Source organism: Vanessa cardui, chromosome 18 (assembly GCF_905220365.1).
Source record: "Vanessa cardui chromosome 18, ilVanCard2.1, whole genome shotgun sequence".
NCBI lineage: Eukaryota > Metazoa > Arthropoda > Insecta > Lepidoptera > Nymphalidae > Vanessa > Vanessa cardui.
In genome coordinates, this window is record NC_061140.1 from 9,363,451 (window position 1) to 9,385,737 (window position 22,287).

General features: G+C 32.0%; 1 protein-coding gene across 4 annotated transcripts in view; it reads right to left on the reverse strand.

The window, feature by feature from the left end:
* Positions 1-22,287, reverse strand: part of LOC124537624 (zinc finger protein 608-like) — a 90,927-nt gene that overhangs the window by 11,883 nt on the left and 56,757 nt on the right. For 3 of the 4 annotated variants that reach the window (XM_047114513.1, XM_047114514.1, XM_047114516.1), the window contains one exon: positions 1,312-1,435. In XM_047114513.1, coding sequence (XP_046970469.1) covers positions 1,312-1,435 — 124 coding nt within the window. The remainder of the gene's footprint in view (positions 1-1,311; positions 1,436-22,287) is intronic. The other variant, XM_047114515.1, reaches the window with a different exon arrangement.

Below are 22,287 nucleotides of genomic sequence, written 5' to 3' on the forward strand. Positions count from 1 at the left end.
TTAAGCGGCATTTATGACTGACGTACAAATCAATCTAAATCGGTGGGCTTAACAGGATGAAATTTTCATAGGAATTCCTTGTGAACGTATGGTTTCTGTATAATATTACCGATGACATATCCCACCGAGTTCAAGTTTGTATGAGTGTTTATAAGATGGGCTGCTTGTGATACTAAAATCTATATTTATTTATTATTTGTAAAAAGATAAATAAAAATACTAAACCAATTTTCAGTTAGTTTGAAAAAGTTAATTTAGCAGAATCTTTAAAAATAATCTACGATTTAAGCCGCACTTGAATTTATTTTTTTCAATTAGGCTTGATAGTATCGCACCCAGTTAGCTCTGTAATTTACACGGGGCCCTGACGCCACTGTTTTACGCATTACATGACGGATTGGCGTTACAAAACCATGGTCTGGTAAAATTACATCTAATAAAAACTGCTTTACTTAGGCATTTTTTCTCATTCCGAGTTATATGATTTTTTTATATATTTTTTCCTCAGTTTTGAATGTATCCTTATCGTGTTTAACACTGTGTGAATTATTAATTTATAATCTTCATAATTGCTTCGGCTAATATTTATTCATTGCCTTATTCTTGAATAAAAACTTCTCATACATAAATTAATACAGTTTAATTATACACATGTTGCATGTGATTGCCTAATAATATACAGTGATTTCATTAAGGCCTTTTAATTAAATGGTTTTGTATGTATTATGTACCTTCATAGCACAAGTGTTCCTTCAACGTCATAACTATTGTTTACTTTTACTACGATTAATAAATAATACGCTTAATAAATAACATAAGTGTTTTCCCGAATTTTAATAATTTTTATTTTTCCCCGTCTAATTCCTAAACTAATTTTTAAATAAAAAATTATACCTTAACTAGGCTTTTATATACAACTGCACTCAGGTATAAATTACCATCTTAAAAATGGAGTATGTAATATCTAGGAATGCCGTATTATTCATATCGTGTATGTAATTCGACAATACTAAAAAATTTGAAACCATCATGGTATAATAGAGGTAAGTCATCAAGTTTTCTTTTGTTGTTGGAATAGAAGTGTCATAACAATAATTAGAAATGTCAAATCGTAAGGCTAACCACTACTTTTTAAGATAAGTTTACGCATATTTAATTATTCTGCTGACAAAAATATCTTATATTTTAAAGGTAAGTAAGGGGTATGCGTGGATCGCTAAGCGGGCACAAGTACTAGGCGTGCATAAGCGTGCTGGAGGTGTGAAGTGAGGCGCTACGGTGCGTTGGGTTCGTGCGCTAGTAACAACTCACCACCTTCCGTTTCGTGCCACACGATGCCCTCCAGCGTGACCGAGGTACCAGGCTCGCAGGGCCCAAGGCAGTCCGGCTCGGTGATAGTTCCCACCGATGTACCGACGCATACTTCTGCAGTCTCCTATGGAACAAAATATTTATTTTTAAGAAACTTCAAAATACTTTTATTTATTTATATCAATATATAAGGCGATTAAGATTTTATAATTTTTTATAAATCCACATAGGTATAACGCCATTGTGAAGAACATGTTTGTCTATTCAGAAAATCAGAAATATTAAATACATTAGAATTATATTTAAGTAAAGGAAGAGCTCTTTATAACTTTCGATATTGTTTGATTAACTTATTATTAATATTACTTAATTAATTGATCTTTCTAATATACATACTTAAATTAACAATTACGTCGTAGAAAAAACATAACCTTATTTTTTGAAAAAAAACCAAAAAGATTTCTTTTTCTTCTTCTATCTTGGTCAATAGAAACGACAATCGCCCGCGGTACTTACTAGGATTGCATAAATGCAAAGAGCGTTTACGGTGTGGAACATAATAAAATGAAGCCATTTACATTCAGCGGCCGATATGCGAATAGCGCAGCAATATCGCCTCGTCTCTCTCACGCACACGGTTAATGGCATCGCAAATTATGGAGTCGAGCATCCCCACAGTGAATCCGTAGAGATGTCGACTCGCAAATGTACTATCGGAAAAATAACAAAATTTTATGTGAATTGCGAGAACTTATAATCTTTTCACGTTTCGGTAACAACTAATATTGGCGAAAGGATAAGCAATGCTTTTATATGCCTTATATAAAATGATCGTACAAAATGTTTATTTAAACATATTTCATATAAAATATGTACGATAGTGTAAGAGAGATCGATGATTACTAAATTGATGATCAAATTGGCAACAGATTATAATATGAACTTAATATTTGAAACATGACGTAACTGTATCATGTTCGACATCGGATTGATTTAAACATTGGCAAACACAAATAAGTGTTTGTGTCAAGCGAGTCTGATCTTTCATCATCGATTAAAAAAATATTTATGATTATGTTTATAAATAAACTACCAATTATTAAGCAAATAAAGTGATCAGTGATAATAATCGACACATAAGATTGCAAACATTGAGAACTTATGTACAGTTGTAGTTAATATATTTTACTTAACGAGATTATAATTGAATCAGATAATGCACAATAAATAACACGGATAAAGAGCAGTTGGCTGTCATTTTGGCAATTATTGTACAACAACGCGAGCGTCTAGACTGCACGAGTAAATGATAACTCCCCATGCGACCGGCAGCTGAATTCAGCTAAACTTGCTAACGTTTCGAATAAAGCTTCATAAAAACCTACTCACTGCCCACCGCTCGGTACATTAGCCGCAAATAATGTCTATTTTAACAGCTGGATATCCAAAGTTTAACTCTGCTGTACAATGTTAATCGGACTGTAACATTAATTATTGCGAAACGGCTCGTAAAGCGACCTTATCCTATATCCCATAGCATTGTATCCAGTATTTGCTTCATCGGTAACGTATCGCTGGAATGTAATCGCATGTCTAAGCATCTTAAGCGATAACAGCAAATAGACGATTATCTCATACCCACGCGTCGAATATAAATAGCGTAAGCGTTGCATTGTTAGACGAAGACAAATGTGCGATCGTCTTACGCCCACTCGGTGTCCGTTACGAGACAATACTCTGTTTATTTGTACAGTTAAACCGCATATTAATATTTCGACACGCCATGTCGCCATTAAGTCTTTTATGAGCGCCTCGCCGTTGTAAGTCGAGGGGAGGCATTGTACGCTAGACGGCACAGGCAGAGGGGTCGCACAGTTACGAACGTCAATGCTCGCTCCGAGTCGACTGCAAACAAGGGTCGCCAGCTGCCGCTTTATCTCGCCAAACGAACTTTACGACGGGAACTCGAAAAAAATTTCAATTCACATTAACATTTCAATATAGCTCGAGCGTGCGCTAGCGTATCGGACGCAAATAAGAGATGCAGTCGCGGCGGTGTCGGAAGACAATACATAGTAAATCAATTCAGACGACGGGAACAAAGGGGCATGCCGGGCCGGAATGTAATGAGCGAGCAGACTTCGATTGAGACGCCGAAGGGAGTCGTTTGAAGATCTCGCTGTGAAGTGCGACGCAGCGACTAATTTGTAGTCTCCATCCAATCACACCGCAAAAGGAGAGCGCAGCAACCGACACCGACATGTTTACTGACTCGAAACAATGGCTCCTCCAAGACCTGAGTCACAGCGTGTCGCTATAACGCGAGCCCGATTTACGCGTTGCCGTGAACGACGACAAATTTCTCGTAGATTACGATACACATTTGGCAACCGTTGCTTCCGAATGCGATGTCTAGCAAACGAGCAACGAATTGAAGAATATTATAGCATTTGTCATTACAATAATTTTGAGGGAATGGCACGATTAAGACTAACGTTTACGGTGCGCGGGCAACGTGGCATGCCAAGGGTAATAAATACCGGGGTGGAATCTAAAACATCTTGTTTATACACAACTTACCGACTGCTATATAAATTTAGTCATGAATGCGTGTAGACGCAATATCTCTTCTAGCTTACAAATGAAATAAACATACATTCGAAGACATTTATGTTTTTTATTTACTTATTAGACTCACGTATTTATATTTCAATAATTGTATATATTATTTAAATACACTGAGATTTGCATAATACGTCAAACATATTCTTGTATAATTATTTAAAAATGTACATGTTCAAATTTTATCTCAAAATGGTCGTAACAAGAAGTTACATTTAAAAATTAAATTACAGAACGAGCTGTATCACGTTGAACCTCGACAAAAAATTAAATCAACATGTAAATGAACAAGATAAGGAATTAATTGAAAGAAAGCTTTGCGTAATTGGTCTAAATGCTATTTTTCTTGTTTCATTTATAACTCCCGGGAGCCACGTTTTCTTTGCGATGTTGTTTTAGTTGGCAAATTAATAAATTTCATATTTTTTAATAAACAAAATGAATTATAATGGTTTAAAATAAAATTATACCTAATTGAAAGCTTTCATGTTTTTTATTACTATTTATTTTTTCAAATCTAAACAGACAGTCCGTGTCTTTGATTTTTAGAATGTATTCATAATTTCGATAAGATGATTTGTAATTTCAGTGTCACGATTTTAATTGATCATATCATGTGTTTATAAGGTGATATGATGATTCGTGAGAGGAAATGAGTTATTTACCGATATCATACTATAAATGATATGATATAATGATTAATAACACTTCATAATATGTTGACGTTAACAACATATTTCTAGTCCGTGTTATTAAGAATCGCGATAGCAAGTCCCCTTTGCCTATAAGTATGGAACAGTTTATCATGATATTGTGCTTTAGTTCACAAAATTTCGATCTCTTTCTGATTTATTATTTCCTAGTCGATTATATTGCTTTTGATTAGTATATAATATAACATATATAATTGATATTTATGTATTTTTATTGACTTTTGTGACTTGTGAATTATGAATGAATGTATTTTGAATAATGAATTTGCATAAAAATATTTGTATCTTACAAAGATTTTTATAAAATTAACATTAAGTTATTTTGTTTTTTTTTTTTGTTTGTTGAGAGGGAATCAAAATTCTATACTGAAACCATCTCTTGCAGATTATCTATGATTCTCCCGTAATTACAATATTATAATGCCCAGCCTGTAATTTCATAATAGGCTGCTAAATAGTTTAGATTTTAAACCCAAATTTTATACCTTTCATTTTGAAACTTCTTTCTCATAATATTTTCCTTTCATGTTATAAAAATAGAAGTTGTAAGTATCGCTCACTTGAGTTGCAATAAAAACTAAGCTTCACGGTCGGAATGATACTTGGATCAGATAAAGATGATATTATAAAAAACGTACATACAATATTAACGATCTGCTACGCTAAAATGAGTTCTATAAACGTAAAAGTAGACAATTCAAATAAAATTATATTTGTATAAAAATATAATTAAATAATCTTTAAATATATTCCACTAAATTCTTTTTTAATGATTCGTAACAGCAACATAATACATCCAATTTGTAAGTGAGTGCTTATTTGTACGAAATAAGTGATTTAAGTAGATAAAATTAATATAACGCTAATTAATCACAAACATTCAGTTATCGTATAATTTTAACGAGTTGAAAGGCATAATAACATTGAAAACAATCGCACCCTCGTCGGAGACTCGGCAATATTAATTAAAAATAAAACCTCACTCCATCGACTGATGCTCTGGTAATTAAAAATAACTATAGCGTAACATTCAATTTTATAATTAATCCATTAATGTTTTAAAACTTCAACATTTATTTTTAATTGTTTGATAATTCTAATTTATTTTTAATATACGAGTTTTGCATGTTTTCAAAATCAAAATCGTATTTAACTATATCCCTATCTATGAAGAGTAGACATGAATAGCCATGTACCCTCAGCTATGTATATATCATATCTCAATTCTACCAAACAAATGAACCGATTTCATGTGAATCACATTGAAATCGGTCATGTACCAAGACTGCAAGACCAAGACTGAATTTGGGCAACACTACATGTGATGCTGGGCGGCTAGTTTATATTAAAAATTAAAAAGTATATTGTTATTTTTACATACACACACATTCATAACTCACGTTACAACATGTATAGATATGAATGTGTGACATTGTTATACATATTATGATATAAATGAATAATTCGACTATAAAATACCAGCATTATACTTTATAATAGAGATATAATTATTATGACAATGTTTTATCAAATGTAAAACGAATTTCTCGTAAAGCTTGCAATCGCAGATATTAATATAAAATTATATAAGCAAAATGAAATTCCGAGGGAAATATTTTTAATAAACACGAGCCGCCTGACAAAGACTTATTCAAAGAGGAAGTTCTAATAAAAGACGTTATAATAAAAGCTTCCACGGGCTAAGAATGGCATTGCTGTTTTTATACTTCTGCAAATGAAATGTATTGAATGAATAACATCACATATTTTTTTACTTTTTATAGTTATACATATCAGATGTTTTAAATCAAATTCTATTCCATGTAACTGATAATAAATTATCATTTGTAATTTATAATAATGTATATAACGTATTTTGATGTACTTTGTTTAATATATTTTTTTAAAAGAGTATTCGTTCCAATTATAATTCTATTAAATATTTCAACTAACTTTAAGTAAAAATTACATTCTTTATTCTGACTAAACGCTAAGTAACAAAAGTCTAGTGCGACGTTAAAATGGCGGCGATGCCTACCATAAACTCCTTTACAACCAGTTTCTTACAAAAGAAAAAGTTTTCATTCAAAGGAGGTTTAAAAGCAAGGCAGACTGCGCGATATTTGATACTGGCAACATTGAAAATTAGTTTTATTAATGCAATAAAAATTTACTTTCAATATACACGGTCAAGGAGGGTAAGTAACTATTTTAATAATTTATTATGTCGACTTATTTTTTAATATATTATAATGTCCGTTTGATCGTTCATATCTTATGAATAATATAATGAAAGCAATTCGAATTATTTAAAATATATTAACATTTAAACGCCGTTTAATAGTATACTAAATGTCTTTATAATCAGTTTATAAATAAAAGCTATTATCGTTGTTTATCTAAAATAAATTGTTATTAGATCTATCATTGTTTCTGATAGTATTATTATTTATTACACTGACATTGTTCAAAACGTTTAGGAAACAATTATGAGTGGAAATATAATATTTATTATGCATGCATATCAATATCGATCATGTTACAATAAAGTATAATTGGATAAAATAATCTATAAATACTTTTTCTAAATTTGTATTAAATTTTCGACAAAATATAATAATAAAAGTACACAAGAGATTATTTTCAATTCAGTCAGCAACTCTTTAAAAAAAAACAAAAGCAAATAAAAGCGATGCTCATTTTAGCATTGCCATATTTATTTATTTATAATTTTGGTAGAATGATGTAAACCCTTGGCTTACTGACTGATCATACCTTCGACTCGTCTATTGAGAACCCCACAAAATGCCTACAACACGCAATAATATACGGATTTAAGAATTACGACCTAAAACCTAACCTAATCTATTATCTTTAACCCTTTATTGCAAATTAACTACTAGTAGTCTGCTACAACCTTACACTGATTTTGAATACGTAAAGCTTGTTCAGTTTTGAAACAGCAACCTTAACTTAAAATTCACGCGTTCTATTTGTACTACGTCATTGCTAAATTAAATTATGTATACATATTTGCTTGAAACTTAACTCAATGTAAACATTTGAATTTCAAAACGTTATACATTTCGAGACTAATTATATTAGCTTTGTGTATTTTGTTCTACGAAGTATACTTAAGCGTCTTCGCAATAACAAATATACTTATTGAAATTGTAAGCTGTATTTTCACGACTACGTTCTCTTAATAATATAAGCCTTATTGGTATTAAACTGATTCGAATTTCGAATTATGAACAAAACATAATTAAAAAATATGACGACCTCCGTGGTTGAGTGGTGTGTACACCGGTTGTCCCGGGTTCGATTGCCGGCCGAGTCGGTGTAGTTTATCATTAGTCTTGTATGTTGTCTTGGGTCAGGGTGTTTGTAATACCATCGTTACTTCTGATTTTCCATAACACAAGTACTTTAGCTACTTACATTGGAATCAGAGTAATGTATGTGATGTTGTCTCATATTTATTTATTTATTTACATTTATGTTTATTTCATTCATAATTAAAACACACTATAAGAATATTCGCCTTTTACGGTTAATTGGCACGAAAATTGGTAAAATAACCAATGCATGTAAATGTAATTTGTTTCGCGGTCAAGTGGTTTAAATGTTTTAGTTGTGTTTATGTTTCCCACATTTATTGGAAAACGACCTCAACGTAGGACATACGTTTATATAAATACGATGGACGATCACAATTTAATTACTACCGGTTTTAACTTTATTAAATATCGAATATGATCTTACAAAAATTAAAAAATATCGTGCCTTTACAGAAATGAGCGTGATAAGAATTTGAGTGATAAACTAATGTGTATTTAAAAAATATCTGTCTGCTTCATAATCATTTGTCCACAGTCGAAACTATTGAGCCTAGAAAGGCCCGCACTTCGGAAAATAAGTTAATTTTATAAAGTACTAAGCGTTAAGACAGGATTTTTAGTAATAACGTCTTTAAAAAGAGAAATTAAAGTCTTGCTAACAATTGAATATGAATTGTTTACGGTGCGAAGTCGAGAAGTCGTCAATTTTTAATAAAAAAAAACTGATGAAGTTTCTCTATATTAAGAGATACGTGTTGATATATAAAGTGAGAAAAAACTCAGGTAGAATTTTCGATAGGTACCAGTCCTACAGCCACAGCTGTGAACCGTCTCCTCTAATGGAAGGTTATTCTTGACAAAGGATTTTTTTTAAATGTATTAAGTTGCTAAAGGTCGTTTTTTCATCATTCTCGTAGATTATCTGTATCGACTTAAACTTTTTAATTTACAACCATAAAAGGCGATAAATAAAATATCTAAAGTTTCATAGCCCGATAACGTAAGGTATTTTTACAGTGTTGATCTCTCCCCTGCATTTAAACATCCTGATTGATAGGTCAATATATAATTGTAGTCCAAAATTGCAATTTGCAATTTAACTAGCTCTTAATGAATATCACAAGCTTTGTGATAGAATTGGTGAAAATCTAAAAACAAGTACAGACGTGCCAGAAGAATGATGTTTATGTTTCATTCTAGATTTTGATATTTAGTCTTTTGTTTAATGACTAAGCGATAGTTGTTTAAGCTTTTTTTCATCATCCAATATAGTGATGAAAGTTTGGAATTTGCTATTTTTATGCAAATAATACTGAATAGAAATCGATATTTGACTGAGTTAATTTTTGAAAATCTGTCACCTAAATGTAATGGTAATATTGGGACGAAAGTTTGTAAGATTTCCATAATTGAAGTAGGAAGATATTTAGATAATTCGATTCAGATTTAAATTAAGCAAAGTCGTTCGTCAGTTTTGAAATTCCAAATATATAAATTCGAACTTCAAAAATCTAGAAATAAAGAAGGTAACAGATATGATGTTTAAAACTAGCAAATCTGTATATTTTAGATTTACAAGAAACAGTCAAAGTTATTGGATAAATCTGTGTAACAAAATAAAAGTAAAATATTAATTAAGAATTCATAAGATAAAATAAAAACAACTATCAAAATAATCTTATAAAATATTTTATTATAAGCAAATAAAAATCCACAAAAACTCAAAGACAATTTAATATCATTACGGCTTCAAGATGGCGCGTACCGACGATAAAATCCCGTTCCAAAAATGTGGTAATTTTTAGCGCTGTAGCTTAATTCAGTTCGGAGAGAATTTCGAATCTGATTCATATCTTTGGACGGGGTTTCGTTTTTATTCGCTTTCCACAGCTTTTTAATTTGAAAAATAGCAACAGATACTAAAAGAAATAATACACAAACAAAATGTGTTCGTGGTAATTTGGAGAAATAATAATTCAATTACTGTTAAATCGTTAAACTAATATTTTATAAGCTTCTTTCCCCTGCAATACAAATATAAACAGCGATGCGAACACCGATTGCCCGTTTAAATCACCCTCGTTCCAGCACGAGTGGACGCGGCATCCGTGACCCTCCGACAACGTGTTATTTATTCTCCTTTTGAACCTCTTTACGAACTCAATATCGAAACTCGATTTTTCTCCCAGCCCCGGTAAGATAGAGGCGGATTATTACAAATGTTCTTTATACGGTCGAGATGAATATCGACGTTCGCGAGATGCGTAAATAAATACGGTAAGCAGAAAACAAATAAAGTAGTCGTTCAAGTTATAAAATTTGCTCCGCGAAATATCAGCCGTAATGTAAATATTCATGATCCGGAGTCATATAAATATTCCCCGAGACAGCGGAGCGCGTTAATGAAACAAGATGCTAACTCGAGACACAAAACTCTAAAATTATTCAACTCGTGTCCCGCGCGTCTTTGCGCTCGGGCTATTATTTCAAATTATTTTTAATTGCGTAAAAGCAAGCGAAAAACACAAGAACAGCACTTTGAGTTAATTACTCTTGCAATAAAGTATTCAAAGAGCTCCTCGAGACGCAGTACCGTGCCTAATACAAATATTAAACCGTAACCTTTCCGCTTTAACAATTCTTGAAAAGAAAATGGACCGTGAAAATCGTAACACAACAATGGCTCGTAATGAAATCTCTTTTTTTACGGCTACGCCGGGCCTGAGCAATTTTAACCTCGTTTTCATTGAAATTCACATTTCATCCGAATAACAAAGGGTTGGACTCTTTGGCGAAATGTCAATTGTGAGGAGGGTAGCCGGCCGATGTTCCTCCGTAGAATGGATTCATGGATTGCGGACAGTGGACATGTAGGGCGACTGCACTATTTATACGGATACAGGCGCGGCTGTACTCGTGTATTGTATACCTACCGCCGTCAGAGATACTGAATTATGCATGAGAGCCAACGAATGTTTTAAAAAGTTAACAAGGTTTTCCGAGCTTTTTCTTTGTTCTGCTATTTTACCAAGGAAAACAAATTGCCTGTATTCCGACAACGCTACAAATATGATTCGTCTACGTGTATTAGATACTAACGCTAAGAATTATAAAAGAGAGAAGCGGTTAAATATCATATTTAACTTACTGTCTAGCTGATGCCATATATAAATGCATTGTTTGTATATACCTAGTTATACCTAGTCTTTTAGGTAATTATATTATAATTCCTAATCTTATTGCGTAAGAACGTTTGCAAGTATAATATTAAAATCACATTGAAAACATTATCACGAGTTAATCTCTTTGGTAAGGAAACAACAATTAAAGTGTAGTCCGACTAAAGTTGGCTTTTAGTGTAGCTCTAAAAGTTGCGGTTTCTCCGTACCGCAGGCTTTAGTACGGATATCTAGCCGATAACAGGATTACCGCGCCCTCCCGCCTTGTTACCGGATAATTCGCACGCAAACTTCCTCGAACCCTCTACCCGATACTGCTCTCCTGGTACTTTATTTGGACAGTTCTTATGTTATAATTTTTATAAAAAGAAACACTCTCTCTCATTCATTATTTTACTATTTTTACAGTAGTTAACAGTAGTAATAATAAAGCCATTATTTATATCCAACAAAACAAAACTTTTTATTCATTTAATGTGTTACAATTATGTGTAGTATAAGTACTAACTTGGAGAACGAATTGACAAATAATATTATTATTTATATTACAATAATGGCAAATAAAGTTGAAACAGTTGACGGGAGTCGTGAAACCTTTACGACAGTATAAAATGGTAATGGATTAACTTGATCGCCGCAGTCGGCGTTTAACGAGCGACCTGAGCCAACTTCCTCAATAAAATAATAGTCTTTCGGCCTCGTACCCACGGGCATAAATACGGCTTTTAAAAAATATTAATGATCTCGAAACACGAATACCTTAAAATAGCGTGGGCTCATTATCTTTATACAGCAATGAAATGAAAAAATAGATATTTGAATGTACATTTTACTTTTTACGTGGTCTACTGATCTCGGTTCATACGATTAAATTATCTTGCAAATAAAAATTAAAATGATCATCGTAATTAATTTGAAATTGTACTTTTAATTTAATAAAAAATGCTATTCAAGAGTGATTAGCATCGCAATAAAATAGTGTGCAACTATCAAATTCAACGAGCAAAGCAAAATAACGGCTAAGGTAACAAGAAATGATAGTTATGTTTCCGAGGGCGCGGACAACGGGGATCATAAGGGTCTAAATTGGCTGGCACTTTATGGAAATATGATTCCGTTTATAACCCGAATGATATTGTAATACAGCTCGGAGTTGGGGCGGAAACTAAATAATATTGTTTTTTTTATGCGGCAACGTGGCGCTGACGTCACGCGATTTACAATGTTTGCTATTTAATGTTTATTTTACGATGCCAGGCTACTATCGAGGTTTGTTGTAACACTTTACGTTTAAGAATTCTTTTCAATATCTTATACAGCTCGAGTTAATAATAATTTTATGTAACAGAACTCCGTTTTGATACATTTTTGATACTACTTCTACTAGTTTAATTACGAACAAAATTCTACAAGCAGTTTGAAGTTTTTCCCATCCTATGTACAACTTATGATTCATAATAAATATTGTGTTGACTATTTGGACAAAAAGAATTTTTAAAATACAACAATGATTTTCGATTAAATCAACCGCTTCATTTTATACGTCATATAAAATAATCCCCGTTGCGAATATAATATCGTTGCATCCCATAGTTTCACAGAGCTCATATTCCTGCAAATTTCTCACGTACGCGTTTCTATCCTACGATTTTACCAGCACTGTCATAACTATCACATATGCATTATATGATAAATAAATGTAATCAAATGTTATAACATTATAAACATTTCAGAAATAAACGATTACTTGTAGTTATAACTGTAATGTATCTTCATTGAATAAATAATCATTTGATTTCAGTTAACATTTAATTCAATTTATTTGTAATTGCATATTTTCTATTTTTCTAACGTAAATAAATAAACTTCTAAATCTGTCATCGATATTAAACTCATAAAATAATTTAAAAAGTCAAAGATGTATCTTAGTGAACGCAAAACTTATTAATTATTACAAATAGAACGGTCTGTAGTAATTAAGAGTCCATTTCACGGCGTCCTCTTAAAATTCACTACGCGCTGGGGAGGTTCAAAGGCGAAATAATTAAAGGCTAGGGTAAGAAAATGCAGGGAGATCAAAGGAGGAAATCTCCCCTCGGATAAATAAAATGGTGCCAGGGATTTTCGTGTTCGCTACTGTTGCTACCTACGTCTGCCTTACCGACGCGTCGAACCGCAACCTTTCTTATTATTAAATATTTTATTTGTGATGTCATTAACCTTTGTACTTGTATATACTTTTACCTATATATAATAAATTTATTACGTGTTATTAAGTATTTAAGTAGTAAATATGTTTGTTTTTTGTTGTTTAAATTGTTTAATAGATTTCGTATTACAAGGTTTATATACAATTAATTTTAATGTAAAAATTATACGGACAAAATCTGTTTGTTTTAGAAGATTTGTTGAACAAATATTTAGAACCGAAATAGTCAAGTCACATTATCTTTAGTCAAATTTATATTGTTCAATAGACTTCTGTAACATAACTTAGCAGGCGTTATTTTTTAGAATAATAATAATTTTTAGTATGAATTAATAATAGATTATATTTATAACAGAAACAGATTTTACCTACGTATCATTTTTGTTATTCAATATTTATGATATTTTCATAATGACATATCGAAAAGTTGTTTGATTATATTTTAATCCTGTATTTATTAAAGCCTGTATCAAAAACAAAAATCTTTAATGGAAACACACGGCGGAAATGCAATTAATAGTGACAGAACTAAATGAACTTGCAATTAAATCCAACTGCGTTTTAACGACTATCCAATTATGTTTTCATTAAAATATAATTACAGTATATTCGATATAGATTACGATGTATATCTAGATGTAATAAAGCTGATACATAAATAAATGAAGTACTTTGTTTTTAGGGCTATAAAACGTAATGTATATCGTACAAAAAAAAAAAAAACATTTTATAAGCAATTAGTTTCTGCTCGCGAATTCGCCAACGTGTGAATCGAAAGGCGTGACCTATATAAGAGCAGCTTAGTTTTTTTTTTTTTAAAAGAGACCACTAAAATTTTTTTAAGGAATTTGTTTTGTATTGCATACTTTTTTTTATAATACTTCGTCGTCTTACCGTATCTTGCAAGCTGACGTGCATTGATTTTCTTACATCGTGACGTCAAATCAGTTCAATAAATAACTTACGAATTCATCGACTTACCTGAAAAAAATCAAAATATACAATTAAAAAAAAATCGCGTCGCTGTATATGAAAATAAAACAATTAAATTATTATTACTATAGTAATTAAAGAGTTAATATGTAATAGGTGTAGATAATAAATTTAGATATTAATTGATGCAAAGTAATAACTGTCTTATTAAATTAGGTTACATTGTTGTTATAAGTTTTCCTAGTTTGAGCATAGATATATTTAATATCCTGAATGTCTGTCTATACGTGTGTATGCTAGCAAAAATACATAACCCCACTCCATTAGTCAAATGGGTCCAACATGTCTGTCTGAAACCGTTGAAATTGGCTTGACCTGACCTGGGGTTCGAACCAGTACCTCGGGGTCAGCAGCCTTGTAAGTTGTCTACCACTAAGGAGACATAACTCACATAAGCTAGCTAGCTCATATGTGTGATTAGTGTATCGAATTGAAATATTATTTTCAATTTTCGATCTCTTGAGATGAACTAATTGATTCGATTATATCCTTGACTTATTACACATTTATGGCTTTTTTATAAACCTATCATAAAATCAATCAGAGTTTTTAACGTATAACAAGCACCGTTCAATATCAATTAAATTTTATAGTAGAAGCCAAATGGTAGCTGGTCGCCACGTCCGCTAAAGAATTCCAACTTGCTCCGATGATAAGTCATTGTTCGTATAGTATAGTTAACTATGTTCATATAAAAGTACCCATTGAATTATCCTATGAAGAATCAAAAGTCTAAAAAACATAATTTTTCTTAGTTAAGGCAGGATTTATTTTTATTGTATTAAGTATTCAATTAAAACATTACGGAGGAGTCTGATATAATATTTTAGAATGTTCTAAATATATTAACATAAACGCAATTTTCTTAGAAGAATAGAAGCGCTATTCTTCTAAGAAAAGTAATTTCAATTTTAAATTGTATAATGTTAACTATCTTTCTATTTCACACAAACAACTGTCGATCAATAAAACTATGTTAAAAAACTTTACCAAGTCCATACAAATATTATTTTTAATGTACATATGTAAATGTTATCTATACGAATCAAAGCTGGTACAAGTTATTAGTAGTACCTAAATTAGGGTCGTGAAAAAGGCCCGAACGATTTATTACCAGCATTCATTAGCCACAATTTATACATCGCCGCCCGATCGTAAAATTTTATCACGTCAACCTTTTTCGGATTGTTTGACGAACAAATCCGACGAAATCGGTGACAATTCATAGCAAACTGCCTAATTGTTAAAAATTAACATTCAAATTAGGGGAGGGCTGTTAGTGGAATTAAAACTGTGAAACTGAGTTTCACTCATAAATCGTCTGGAGAGGGTGGCGAGAGCTCGCCTCTTTATTGGCTCCAAGTCGACATTGCGCTAATAAATGAAGCAGAAAACTTCTCCGAGTGTTATGTTGTGCGCCGTTTGAGCGGAAGACAACTTCGCATTCAACCGAATATTACGTCTATCTCAAACGGTGTAGAGGTGAAGTTTCGATGAGGACAAATTTTATAACCACTCAGAATCTACCCATCCTAGTTCCTCATACACAATAAGAAAGGAAGGGAAAGAGCGCATTATGGGTTATGAAATGAACTCGGTTGGTTCATGTTGCCCTGGTGAACAAAATTAAATTATGGTCGTAGCGCGTGGAAAGAAAGCGCCATGACAAGTTCAATTTCGACGGAGTACAGACGAAACGCTATACGTACTAGTATTTCGAAATATTTCAGAGCTCTGCAGCAAAACAAATTAACCCACCCTCCGCTTGCAACTGCTTACGTAATACTCGTGACGTTGCTGCTTATAATAAACGCGAATAGAAACAACGAGGGTCGATTTGCGTTGCTCATTAAAAATAAATGAGATCTTGAGTTAGAAACTAGAAAGCTCTTTAATCTTCCGCCTAAAGAAAATCAATTGTAATAAATTCTATTGTATCGTAGTTACAAATTCAATGGTTTAGTCATGCTTCACCTATGACTTCTGTTAGAATAGATAATGTCGATTGTCGATCAGTGTTATTATTATGTACAGTGTATCACATTCCGATTTGTAATAGTCCGCTCGTATAGCCTTTATTTTGTTAGCAGTAAAGGCAGCTGAAGAATGCAGGATGTATCCGTGTGATTGGAGGCAAGACCATTATCGATATCAATGGCGGTTGGACACAGACCAATCATTATGGTAATTAAATTGAAAGCACGCTTTGATGTCTGTGATCACAGAGACATAGTTGAGATAATTGAGATAATTTAAATTGCTTATCAACATATCATATTCTATGAGCGTCATAATGCATAATGTATTATAGCATTGATTAAGACAGCGTGCTTCGCTAAATAAAACATATTGTACATCGTAGGGAAACATACTACAGAACTAAATCATGCTGGTTTTATTCACACTATTAATTTTTTCACAGATTTAGTATAACTTAGTTTACACATATGCTGTATTAATTAATATATTGCCTTTAACGTAAACAATTTAGACACAGAAATCTATTAAAAATAATAAGATATGTTAATTACAAATGTGTGTATGCAAAATGTTGTAACGAGGTGTATAGGTTAAAACTTATTTTAAGCACATGTAAAATATATATACGGTTTGTAGATCCTAAAATTCATAGTTACATTTTTATTACATAATATTTTAATTTACCAAGAAGTATGATTATGGTTGTGTTACGGTGCACATTTATTATAAGTAATATATTTCCCATGGATATAATTAATCACCACGGCGCTGATCATCCACGGCTTAGAAATCGAATACAAGATTCGTCTATTTCCAATAAGTTCATAACTTATCTGTGGCGAACAACCATATAAGTTATCGAAGACAATAAACACAGAACGGCACCAAGGGAACAATAATACAGACCAAGGAGTTTGTATCAGCTGTGTTAATTAACTTAGAAAAAAAAATGTCTACAAACATACCATACATTATATTGATTAAAAAGTTTATTTTTAATCAACAGTTAAATATGAAATATCGATTTCGAAAAATTAAAATCACAAATCCCAAACAAACAAAGCATAAATAAAATGTAATTTGTTTTTTTTTTTTTTGATGAATCAATTAACTTCGCTATAACTGGTAGCAAGCGATTAAGCTTATTATATTACGAATTATATTAATTAATAAATAATCGATATAAGGTTGTCAGACTAAGATCGAGTTATAGATTAATTAAAGATGAATGTCTCATGAATCATATCTGGTTTAACTGGTTCGGTAATTTTTGCTTCGACTTTAAATACCTCATATAAAATATGTACTTATACAAAAGGAATTATGTTGTATAAATGTGTTTGCTCTTAGTAAATTTATCTTTGTTGAAAATAAATAATGTCTAAGTTATTAGGAATTAAAATAGCGCTTCTAATGTTAAACACGTGTTCGTTAAAACAGGTTTTACTTTTTTTAAAAGCAAGCGTATCAAGTATGAGATAAAGATTTTTACATTATCTGTCGCTTCATTACAGAAGATGCTTGCAACCTTACTTTAAACTCGCTTCACAATACCTAAAGCAAGCGAGATGAAATATCTGGCTGGCATGTGAAAGAAAGAGATAGGAATTTTAATGCCGTGAAATAGGGTCGCCAAATGTACTGTCGTAAGAGGGATAGCATAATATTAAAATTTAATAGCTAACCTATTTAAGAAATTAAGTTTAGTGAAACAAGATAGAATGAATGGATAAAAAGTAACAAATAAGATAAAAATAAATTTCACGCTAGTAATTTAGAAAATGTTGTCATAGTTCGAAAAATCTTTAGATATATCGTTACTATTGTATTGTTAATCAATTTTCAAAGCTTTTATGTCCAATACGATGCTAGTGTGTGTATCATACCGTGCTATCCCAAAATACAGCTGACAATCTGGTCTCCCTATCGCATGTCGTGTGGTGTTAAGGTTAATAGCGCTATTTGTACGAGATGTTATCACTGCGACACCGGACTTAGCTTGCATATTGACTTTTTGTGTCTTTTATTAAAACAGAAAATAAACGAGAAAGATATTCGAAAGATTTGTTATTTAGCGAATTATAGAAACAAAGCACTATGTAACAGTAAACTATAAAACAAAAAGTTACGTCTTATAATTTTAATATCACAAAAAATTATGACGTTGAATCCGGCAAAATGTTTCTAGTAAAATCACTAATTAATTGGTGATTACTCAGCTATCACATCTACATAATCATCTTATCATTTTAATTGATATTACATTATTTTGATTATTTACACAAAAATAATAAAATTTGTGACTAATTTTGCAACTTATGTGAGTTCATTTTTAGATGAGATTATTTTAAAAATCGAGTTCAACCTCCAGAATGTTCCTATGTAATATTGTAGATTCTGATTCTTAAATGACAAAATGCATGAAGTGATTATATTTATATGAGAAGTCCAATACCCTTAATTTTACTGTAACTTATCTACGAAAGGTCAAGCCATTAACGCCATATAAAATCATTATAAGTAAGATAAACATCTTATATCAGTACGTCTGTGTGGCATTAAGGAGCTATCAAACAAGTTGCAATCGAGAGGTGATGTATTAATTTACGGTATAAATAATACGACAAGCCATGTTAGTGACGTTAACGAATGCTTTAATAGCACGATGAAATATCTAATAAAGACAGCTATAAATAAGATACATTAATCAATATTGAATTCTAATGGCTTTTGTTAAGTATACAATTCAAATTAGAAATATGTTCAGTTTTGTAATGAGGTAGATGACAATTTACGAATAGATTATATGCTGATGTTAGTGAATTTTGGAGTTATGCAGCAATATAGAGGTACCTTTTAATAAGAATATGTAATATCCCTGGAGATACAGGAAAACAAAGGATTTTAAAATATTAGGAAAAAAACGAAGTAAAAAAATGTCTACTAGAAGACAGAAAAGTATTTATTAAAAATACAATATTTTTCCTATTTCTTCCTTCCTAGGTAGTATTTTTTGTTTATTATCTTCATAAAGTATATACGAAAGAAGATATTATGTCAAAAGTACCAGGAGAATATGAATGGTAAGGTGTCGTTTGTATATTCCTATGAAAACGTTAAGAAAGCTGTCAGTACATGCGCGACCGGTGTAAGCAGGTCAAGTACATACATATAGGTAGGGTTGCCACGCCATAAAACGAGTACTACATGCGACTCCACTTTTCAAAATGCTTGCCTGGCTCTTATTGTAAATGCCTGATTAAAATATGTATGAATTAAATTATTTCGTAAGCAATAATAGCTTACATATTGCCTATGAATTATTTATACAGTTAATATTAATAATACGAGGCCTTGTATATCGGTTCTAAATTTCAATTCAGAATGCTGTATCAAATAATAATATTTATATTTCAGCATTCAAATTATTCCAATACGGTTAATAAATAAAGCAACAAATTTTATTATAGCCGTATTTTAAAGCTCTACGAGCAAATACTATTGTTGGATATAATATTGTACGTAGAATATTCATTTTACGAATTGAATTAAACCTGTTTCGAACACGAACGGAACTAATTAGTGTTAAAGATCGGTGATAAGTATCAATTTTATTTGGCATTTGTGTGGAAAATGTATTTAATTTATGTTAATGAAGTGTTTGTGGTCAGTTTCATATTGGGTATTTATTTGGTTTTATTGCTAAATTGTTTCATTTAACGATTAATTATTTATTCCAAATATATATGACTGCAAAATAATTATAAGAGTAAAAACGTTTCAAAACATGATTATATAAAAATATAAGTGTTATATAGATTGTCAAAGTTCGATCGTTCATTTCAGATCGTAATGATCATATTTGTATGAGACGTGATGGAGATTAAGCAAAGTCTCATTTGTGCGTTATTAAAGGACAAATAGCGAATAGGCAGAACACCCGAGGGCACTTAGAAGCTGTGTAAGTATCATTAAGCCGTTTGTAATAAAGCAAGTAGGTATTTGCATGAGAACGACACAAGATTTGCATATGTAAATTACTTTCCGTCTTTATTTGGGCCGACGAGTTAAATTCTGCGTCCTTATGCAAATTTGAGACCCGCCGATGGCTGAATATCGTCATTTATATACATTTAGAGATATAAAATCGATGCCCGATCGAATCTTTAATTATACAAATTACGACATTTATAGGAGACTAACAAAAAATAAAACGTATCTAAGATGTCTGTATCCGTTCTATTTAGTGTTCAATATTAGCGACATTTAAAAATCGTTAGACAAAAAGAGCAGAATAAACATAACGATGCCGCTCATTTTGTGCAGCAAACGAAAACAATAAAACAAAGAGGGCGAAAAAACGATGCCGAGCACGCAAGCCGAGCTCTCGTCTCGAAAAATGGCAGCTTCCACACGCGACGCGGTCGCGCCGGGGGAGCATAAAGCCACACATGCACGAATAAAAAAATCAGACGAGTGCACACGAGCAGAGCGCAGCTTAGCCCGCACTTGGCGAGGCATTCGTGCGTGAGCCCGAGCGACTCGTGTACATACCGCACTCATTACCAATACTTGTGTTGCGGTATCCATTACGCGGCGGAAAAAGCGCGCGGACCAACGGCGTGTGTAATTGATTAACAGTTTGAGAACTCGTCAACCGGAGAGCCGGAGAGCCGGAGAGCCGGAGCCGGCAACCCTCGTTGCGCACTTTGAAATCTTAATAAATACATGTCATTCCACTACCGCCGCTCGAATGAGAGAAGCGTTGTTCAATTAAAATTTATGTATCGCCTTTCCAATTTTTTGTAATAAACATTTGCATTGAATGCGTTTATTAATAACGAACTGTCATTCACTGAATTATTAAGCTCACTTTAACATCCATGACATACAAACAGGACATGTTATATGGAACGTAGATCTTTTTTACAATCATTTTTAAATCATTTTAAGGATTGTACAAAAAAGAACGGTAGTTATTATCTTCCACTAATTTAATTTGTGATATTGCTACATCAAGTATCGTATGTCAATAAGTTGTACTCGATTGTCTAAGAGGTGGTAGAAAAAAGAATAAATTGTGACGATAAAATGGTGCGCAGTCGATCCTCGCCTCCCCCTGGCCCGCATCAATAATTCATGATACACCGCGCCATTGAGAAAGTGCTTTGTGATCGCCATACTAATTATTTAAACGTCGGATCGCTAACATTTTATTAGACGAGACTGCATACAAATTTACACATTTTTATTGAATTAACATTGAAGTATGTAAAAGAAAATTATTTAATGTTTCATTTTATAACACGAAGATGATTATGACGAAGATTTTAAGTAAAATACAAAATAACATATTTCAAAAACGTAGTTCGTAATATTTTCAAATAAATTATAGTCTGAGAGATGTCATCTCGTAAAACACGAGGAATACAAAGGAGAAACTCGCAAACTACAATGGTCTGAGTAACATTAACGTCATTCTTCCAATAGTAAAATAAACAGAGAACATGTGTTCAATAATAGCGTTTATGCTCGGTGGAGCATATTGTTATTTCAGTCATACAGTCTCTTTGTTAAACGATACTTAAGAAGTTACAAAAAAATCTGTTTCGTAGAAAAATACAACGCGAAATATAGCCAGTAAGCACATTCATCCCTCGGGACGCGAAGTACCCGCCTGGATTAATTCGTGTAATTTAAACTCCAATACCAGGAGAATACAAAGCTGAGTAGGTATTCAGGTTGTGTACTGGCGTAGACGGGCGGTTTATTTTAATATACTTGTTATTAAATATTACGTCTCAAAATGAAAATGTTTCGCGCTGGTAATTAGAACCATATTATTTTTAGTCGAAACGTATTTAGAATTAAGTATCTCCTTTCTATGTCAAGACATGAAAGGAATACATAAAGACAGCCCTATTATTTGTAATGTTGAA